Here is a 9,434-nt window from a genome sequence, read left to right on the forward strand (position 1 = left end):
TGTACAAGTATGTAGGTGTATTGTCTTCTTGTATTTTTTTTTTAGATATAAGTGGGTCACATTTTGAGTCTTAATTGGAGCCTTCAATAGGAACTTGATTGCATGCCCAAGACAATGGAGAAACTATAATAAATTCATCCTAGGCATAAAAGAAGGATTTTAGAAGCTTGGAGTCCTATATAACTTGGGAGAGCATTAGCACAAAAATAGTCATTGATGTGGCCTAATTTACGTCTAACAATAAAGAAATTCACATAAAAAAAGTGGGTTAGCATTTTTGTAAATAATTAAAAGTAATTTACGTCTGACCTTTTATTATCAGATGTAAAATAGATTATTTAAATAGGACACTACATAGTCCGATGTAAATATTTGGTCTATTTTATTTTGGACAACAAGAAATCTGACATAAATTTCTTTTTATATATCATACCTAGGATTCTCCTCCTTATTTCTCTATATACCAAAACATCAAAAATGCTCTTGCGAATTAGGGTTTGTTCTCCGATGACAAAATGATGGTGGTTTTGGGGTTCACTTATGCATCGTCGTTTGCTTTCCTTCACCATTGGAGTTTTTTTTTTGTTAATCTTTGCATTGTTATTTGTCAATGTGACTATTTATGGGGAACTCAGTTGTCTTCCATAAATTTTCCCTTGTTTTGTTTTTTTTTCTTTGTCATTGTAAGAATACAGTGCTATGGAAAAAAGTTTGCATTTTATTGTTTTTTCATGACAATTAAAATCAAAATCGAACCTCGATTTTCAACTTGATTCATTTCTACAACCAATAGAAAAAGCTACAATGAAATGTGTATTTCTGAACTTGTTTCAATTTAGAGTGTTGCGTATAAAAGGGATTGAGTTGAACATGTTTAAAGGTATGCAGGTTTTAGGGGTATTAAATACCCTTGAACCTATCTAGCTCAATCTTCTTAATGTGTGACCCAACCTCTCTCCTAAGTTTCCTTTTTTTATTCACCAACTCTTCTTCAATTTTATCAAAATCCTTCACTTGACATGTAACATACTAAACTGAAACAAACTCATAAATACTCATTTTATTGTAGTTTTTTTATTGGCAATGAAACCTTTTACGTTGAACCTAGTAGTGCTCAATGTAAATTGACACATTTACGTCGAATCTATAATGATATTTGATGTAAATTTACGTCAAACACTAGAAAGTCCTATGTAAATTTACATCAAACACTATTATAAGTCCGACATAAATTTACGTCGTTTGTTTTTTATGAGACATAAATTTGTGTGTCATTCAACGACAACAAACCTGAAAATAATATAAAAAGTACAAAATAATTTACCTAAAAGGAACTTACTATGTTAATGGAGGCCAATTTGGATGCTCCATACAGCCATGGAGTTATGTAAGTTTTTCTTGAGTGTAGCTTAATTAGTCCTATATTTTTTATGAAATGAAGTGCACGAGGGCTAGATATCTATATATAGAACCCTTTGCGTTTTGTAAAAGTTATCTTTTTAGGAATGAGAATTTATTTGATTAAATGCTTGTCTTCTTATTTTTGAAGTCATACATGAAAGTAATCTTCTCCTAAGTTCTTCATCAAGAAACTTTCCTCAAAGAGGAACAAAGTTCTATGTTTCTTTTTTAAAACTTGGAAAAGTTCAAGTTTTTTATTGATATTTTGAGGCAAGAAGGTGCTTTCTATCAATAAGTGTTTTTTCCTTTTAACATTAACTTGGTTTTCTTGGTCATGCTCACTATTTTATCATCTGAGCTATTTGACACTTCATTTGTCATTTCACCTTCTACACCTTTAAATATTTTGAGCAGAATTTTAGAATGATAAAGGTTTAAAATTCTTACTTGCTTATTTGTTTTTGTTTAGTGAAGAAAGTAAGAATCGTTTTTGTCACATTATAGAACTTGTTTTTCATGAACTCTCAATAATGCTCCACAAAGCTCATGTAATAATGTCATGGTTTTTCTTTAGCTATTTTTATTCTTTTTTCTTGCCAAACTCTTGGTAGACCGTTGAAGATCTTCATGTTGTTATTAGGCTTAGAATATTCCATTCCAAAGTTTTTAAGTCCGTTGATAGTTCAAAATTGAGAAATAGATTTTGGTTACTATGTTGACATTAGAAAAAAAAATTCACTCGTAATTGCTTGGCTCCAAGAATTTTTTGTATATTCCGACAATGAAGAATTAAAATTCCTATTGAAGAAGTTGGACATAGATATCAAAGATAAGAGTGCAGAATTAGGTTGTAACTCATTTAAGTAGGATTAAGCGGTTTGGTTTGCAGACATTGTTGAATGCTGTACAAGATCAATTTCTAGATTTCTTTCAAACTGATGTAGATCTTCTTGCATTGCCAAAAACTATTTCTCGTCCTTCAAAGCTTCATTTACATGTCTATTTTCTATTTTAAATACATAGGCACCTACAAACAAAAAAGTACTTACCTTCTCTGCCTTCTTGTGATTTCACTAAACATATATATCCAATTATTTCTTCAATAATTGAGAAGGAATCATTTTCTCTATTTATTTTTCTTCCATCATCAAGATAAGGAGAAGATTTCTCTGACTCAATAGATTTTGTCTATTGGTTTGTTTCGTTAAAGACAAAATGAATAGATTCTTCCCCGACTAAAGTTATTGTATTAAAAACTCTACATGCTTTTTTACTATGAGATAAAAAACCAAGGAATTTAGTTTTATCCACGTGGTGTCAAATTTGCTACTATTTTCTTTTTCAATTATTCAGAACAAACCATTTACAACCAAAATATTTTAAAAGAGAAATATTAGGCTTTGTTACTTTGAAAAAACTTATATGGAGTGAGTTTCCAAACAGACTTAATAAAAATTTTAATAAGAACATAACATGTAATACTCAGTACATCATCCCAGTTATTTGGTAAATCAGTTTTACTCAACATTATTCTAGTTAATTGTTCTAGAGAACTATTTATATGACATAAGTAAACAATTATTTACTATGAGATCAATAACTAAGGAATGCAGTTTCATCAGCCCTAGCCTTAAATTTGTTAAGATTTTATTTTACATGATTTATAACAAAAAATTAAATTCTGAACAAAACATTATTAAAAGATATTTTATTCAAAAATTTATATGAATTATGTGCTAATTAATTATAAAATTTTAAATTATTGATATTTTTAAATTATTTATTTTATCTAGTTAAAATCATTATTATTAATATTTTTCTATTTTATTTAGCTGATTTTATGTCATATATATATATATATATATATATATATATATATATATATATATATATATATATATATCAATGACACATTAAATTAATTTTTAATTTTGTTATTTACAAATTTTAAATACAAAAAATCAAATGGTTAAATAAATAATATTTAATAATAAATATTCATTACTTAAGGATTAATTTTTCTTCTTTATATATTTTGTGAATAAATTACATTTTATATAAAAAATGGCCACTAAATTAATTTATAATGGAAAATAATTTGTAATAGAGATAAAAGAATTGTTTTCAATTTTTAACTTTAATAATACTAAAAATTGAAGTAGTTAATAGCATGATAATTAGAAACAAAAGTTTGTTTATAATTCCATTCCCTTTATTGACTGAAACTTAATCATTGGAATAAATTGATAGTACTAAAAACTATTTTCGAAGAAAACATTAGACGATAACCAAATTTTTGTCACTAATGATCATATTATATACCAGAAGAAAATTTCTAAATAATGACTAATTTTAGAGATCAATAATTATTAGTAACTAAAGTGACTGATTTAGATACCAATTTACAAAATTAAACGTTATTAGTTACTAAAATAGTTACTATTATATATAAAAAATTATAATTGATCACTAAATTGATTTTTAAAATTAGTTATCATGCATTTAGCTACCAAAGAAAATTGGTCATTAAAAATTAGCTACCTAGGTTTTAGCTACCAAAATGAACTAGTTTCTAAATTAATCTTAAATTAATCAGTGATCACTTATAATTTTTTATTTATAATAGCGACTTTTTTAGTAATCAATAATTTTTAATTTTATAAATTAGTATTTAAATTGGTTATTATAGTGTCTAACTATTTTTGTTTCTATACAACATTTAACAATCACTAACTTTTCGGTTGTTAATACAACATTTAATCTAGTCGCTAATTTAGTCACAAAAAAACTACATTTAGTGATTAATTTTTTTTACCGCTAATTACAATATTATACATATTTTGTGACCATCAAATTTTCAAACACTAACACAATATTTAATTCAATCGATAATTGAGTAGCTAAAAGTATTATATTTAACAATAAAAAATTTCCGACCACTAATTACCCTATTATACATATTTAACGATCACCAATTTTTTGTCGCTAATACAATATTTATTTTTGTTATTAGTTTGGTGGCTAAAATTTTATATTTAGCAACCAACAATTTTTGGTGGCAAATCACCATATTATATATGTTTATTGACTACCATATTTAGCTACAAAAGTTTTAGCTACCAGAATGAATTAGTTTCTAAATTAATCTTTAATTAATTAGTGACTAATTATAAATTTTTATTTATAATAATGACTATTTTAGTAACCAATAATTTTTAATTTTGTAATTGGTATCTAAATTTATCAGTATAATGACTAGCTACTTTTGCTTTATAAAATTGGTTTCTAATTAAGGACTTTTTGTTTTATTTTTTACCGCTACTTACCATATTATACATATTTAGTGACCATCAAATCACTAGTGCATAATGGGTTTTTTACAACGCCCTATATGTCTCAGTTCACATGCAAACGAGGCATATGAAAATGCGGTGGCACTTTTGTAAATTTTTTCAAACTTTTATGCCTCGGTTGTACTTAGAACCGAGGCATAAACCCCCTAAAATTTATATTTTTCTCGCTACATTGATATTTTTAAACTGGTGGCAAACTTTTATGTCTCGGGTCAATTCTAACCGAGGCAGAAAGATGTTTATGCCTCTGGTCTATTTTAACCGAGGCATATTTGATTGTTTTTCGAGTGGAATACGCCTCGGGTCACATCTAACCGAGGTAGATAGATGCTTATGCCTCAGTTTAAAATCAACCGAGGCAATAACACTAGTGTAAAATAGGATTTTTATACCGGTTAAAAAAGGCTTTTTATACCGGTTCTAGCATAGGTATAGATGCAGGCGGTATAGAAGGTTTGATCTTTCTACATCGGTTCCATGACAGGTATAAAAAATTATTTTTTATACCATTTCTAAAACCGGTATAGAAAAAATTACAGTTCCAACCTTCTATACCTCTTGAAAATGGAAAGTTATGTAAGAAAAAAATGACTTACTATACCGATTATAGTTCCAACCGGTATAAAAAATTACATATTTTACACCAACTATGACCTCAACCGGTATAAAAAGTAATTTATTATTTTTTTATGGAAAATTCGTTTATGCTTCCTACCATATACCAAACCTGTATATAATTACCCAAAACATCCAGAAAACAAATCTCATTCAATATAATATTTGCATGGAATGGAATCTAATGTTTATATGAAATATAATACTACTCCAAAACGAATTACTATATAAGTCATAAAACACCTAACATCATCTCATATAAACACTTAAAAGAAATGAAGCCCACTGCTCACGAACTTCCTTCAAGACTCCTTGATCCATTGGAGATGTGTCATTGAAAATCTACACAATGAATAGTTGAGTCAACAATCTTTTAGGGATAAATACTTAAGATGTGATTTATAAATTGTACATATTACCATATCCCATGAGTCAACAATGTTTGCGGATATGATTCTATGCATGTGCGTCATGGTATAATATCCACACTCATAACTTCCCGATTGACGTGAGCACTACAAGTTAAATTCATATAATATCATAAATTTGATAATTGTATTTCAATAGTTTGAAGATTAACTACTTACAGTTGGCGCAATGAACTGCAACTTCTTTCTAGAAGTGATTTGTTGTCCCTGCAACCTGGAATGAGCCTCAACCGCTCTGTAAAATTTAATGTATATTGAAATTGTGCCTAATATGGAACTTAGTAAAATGAAATTATATAACACAAAATAAGTTAATAAAAAAAAACTTACGCTTGTAATGTACTTTTAATTTTCAAAGTGTTAGGCTTCTTGTGTAATGAACACAAAAGAACCACAACAAACTTCTCAGGAACAATTACCAGCAACTGCCAATGACCCCTACAGATTCAAATACCATTATATACAATTAAGTTTTACATAAATATAATTTAATGTATAAAAGACATTCTTACTGCTACAAATAAGGCACTAAGTACACTTCTTTTTTCTCAACATCAAATGTCTCTAATAGGTACTTTTGAACCTCTTCACTTTTATTCCCAACGCCTTGAATGGCAATAGGATCAATAAATCCATATATGGGATCATTCTTCTTCTCAGTGCATCTATGATGTAAATACCTTAAACATTGAAAATAAATAATATAAGAATAACATATTGAATATATTCAAACTTCATAAAAGTAATAAAAGTTTACTTACAACAACCAAAGTTGTGACCCTTAGTGCTATATCTAGTTAAATTACCATATGCTGGAAAATCATTGATTGTATAAAATAACATGGCATGCAACTTGAATGAATCACTAGTGTACCCATCAAACATATCAACACCCTCCTCCCATAACATCTTCAAATCTTCAACTAATGGGGTTAAATAAATATCAATGTCGTTTCCTGGTTGTCTTGGACCTGAGATCATCAAGGATAACATAACATATTTGCGTTTCATGCACAACCAAGGAGGTAAATTGTAAATCACTAATAGAACAGGCCATGAACTATGTTTACTACTCAAGTTACCATATGGATTCATTCCATCTGTAGCAAGTCCAAATCTAATGTTCCTTGAATCATTGGAGAAATTTGGGAACATGGAATCAATTTTCTTCCATTGCAAACCATCTGCCAGATGTCTCAAATGGCCATCTGTTGTACGTCCATCTGCATGCCATCTCATGACTTTTACATCATTTGCATTGCTGAATAAACGTTTCAATCGTGGAACTATAGGAAGATACCACAAAACTTTCGCCGAAGGACCCTTACTATCAGATTCAAACTCACTATGTTTCTGTTTGTATCGTGACACCCCACATTGTGGACATTGATGTAACATGGCTAACTCCTTCCTGTACAAGACACATTCGTTTGGGCATGCATGAATTTTTTGATACTCCATACCCATCGGACACAATATCTTCTTCGCATCATAATTGTGTGTTGGCAATGTGTTAGCTTTAGGAAGCATGTCACTCAACAACTCAAGTAATTCCGTGAAGCTTTTATCAGTCCACCCATTTCTTTCCTTCACATTGAACAATTTTAATACCGCTGACAATCGAGTATACTTAGTGCATTCTGCGTACAGAGGTTTTTCTGCGTCATTACACAAATTGTCATACACATTCGCACGTTGAAAGGAATGATGTCCAATATCACGAATCATTTCCTCCATTCGATCATCCATCTCTAAATCAACTTCTCCTGCTTCAGACACATCTACACTTGGCATGTCTATTAATTCACCATGCCATATCCACTTTGTGTAGCTCTTTAAGAAACCATCACAAAGAACATGCTCCCGAATAACGTTAGTTGGTAGTTTTCTCTCATTCAAACAATTAACACACAGGCAATAGAATTTTCCATTATTATCCGGAACATTCATATTTGCAAATTCAAAAAATTCTTCTACTCCATTCTCATATTCATTTGTTGTGCATAAAAAATTTATCCAACTCTGATCCATTGTTGTGTGTATAAATTATAACCACTGCTTTTGGTTAGAGCTCAGAAACAACCAAACACGTAGTCCAATTTGTGAACTCAACACTAGCACCATTTAATATAACATAACAACTCATTTGACTTTGGAACAGTTCACACAAAGGAATTCTAAGCAACAGAAATTCTATGAGCACAAGCTATATAACTCACTAATGAAGATAGAACAAAAGAATCTCTCAAACTAAGGGTGGGCAAAAAAATTGGTTTACCCAATCTGATCCAATTTTAAACTGAACCGGTCCATTATAAAACTACTTTATAGATTCTGCTTTTTACTTTATATCCATTTTTTTATATATTTTTTAGATCAGTTTTTTATATTATTTTTACAGATTTCAAAATATGGGAAATCTAAATTTTAATATTGGATCAGAATTTTATCCAAACTATCTGAACCGTATTCCCTATTCTTGATTTCAATTCTTGAACCCTAAATTTCTTCTCTCTTCCACACTGGGTTCTGCTGCGTTCGACACTGTTGCTTCAACACTGCTGCGATTTGCGATTCAAGGTCTATTTTTCTCTTCCACATTGGGTTCTGCTGCGTTCGACACTGTTGCTTCAACACTGCTGCGATCTGCGATTCAAGGTCTATTTTCCTTTTTCTTCTCTCCTTTATTGGTGGATCTGTTGAATATGTTGAACATTGACGGCAACATTTTTTTTCGGAATTCACTTCTCAAAAAATTTTCAGAACATTGTGTCCCTCTATATTTTGTTGGTGATTGGAAGCTACTTCAGCTTTGTTGATTTGCTGTATATTGGTAAGCATTTCTTCATTCTTTTTCTTACCACAGTTGAACATGTTTTCTTACCACTGATATAAATATTGATAACAGACAATTAATTACTAATAAATACTGATAACAGACAATGATATAAATAATGATAACAAACAATTAATTAAACATGTTGCTTAAACATAGTACTGACATTCTTCTTAATATGAAGAATCTTTATTCTTAAATCACTTGTGTGTTTGCATTCATATCACTAATCTTTTCTTTAATAAAACAATAGGAACTATCACATCTACTCTGCATTAATTCTCTTCGATACGTCAAATACTTTTGCTATCAATCATTTGATGTGAGTTGTCGCATGATAAAAGATTGTTTCCTTTTCACCCAATTAAGACCATATCCTATATTCCAGAATACAACATTGTCCAAATTTATTTCTATTCTGGTGTATCACATCATTTTGTTAAATCCTATGACAGGAATTCATATTCAGAGCTTGCATAAGAAGAGAAATAATTGTGCAAAATTTCAGGAGATACATATATTACATACAACTAGAGGTGAAAAGGATAAAGATCTCACAAATGATAACTAGGCCTCTCTAAGAATGAAAAGAAGAAGATCACTATTTTTTGTTACTAAGTTAAACCATGACTAATTGCCGTTAAGCTTCAATTCTTAGATCTTCCTTCATCTTTCTAATGAAATCTTCAAACTTTTTATTCAACTCCTCTGTGCTCAGCATGCTGCTTTCTTCTTCTACATTTTCTTCTTCCTCTTTTACGCCCTCTTCAATCAGAATGTAATCAATTTCTGACCCTTTAA

General features: G+C 29.6%; 1 protein-coding gene and 1 pseudogene across 1 annotated transcript; both read right to left on the minus strand.

The window, feature by feature from the left end:
• Positions 1 to 5,561: 5,561 nt before the first annotated feature.
• LOC146886196 (uncharacterized) lies at positions 5,562 to 6,535 on the minus strand (annotated as a pseudogene).
• A 15-nt stretch (positions 6,536 to 6,550) lies between these two features.
• On the minus strand, positions 6,551 to 7,747 carry LOC146886197 (uncharacterized). Its single transcript, XM_085673331.1, has one exon. The coding sequence runs from the start codon at positions 7,745 to 7,747 to the stop codon at positions 6,551 to 6,553; it is 1,197 nt and encodes a 398-aa protein (XP_085529457.1).
• Positions 7,748 to 9,434: the final 1,687 nt, after the last annotated feature.

This window comes from Vigna unguiculata, chromosome 5 (genome assembly GCF_037176805.1).
Source record: "Vigna unguiculata cultivar grain cowpea cultivar isolate G323 ecotype 2 chromosome 5, ASM3717680v1, whole genome shotgun sequence".
NCBI lineage: Eukaryota > Viridiplantae > Streptophyta > Magnoliopsida > Fabales > Fabaceae > Vigna > Vigna unguiculata.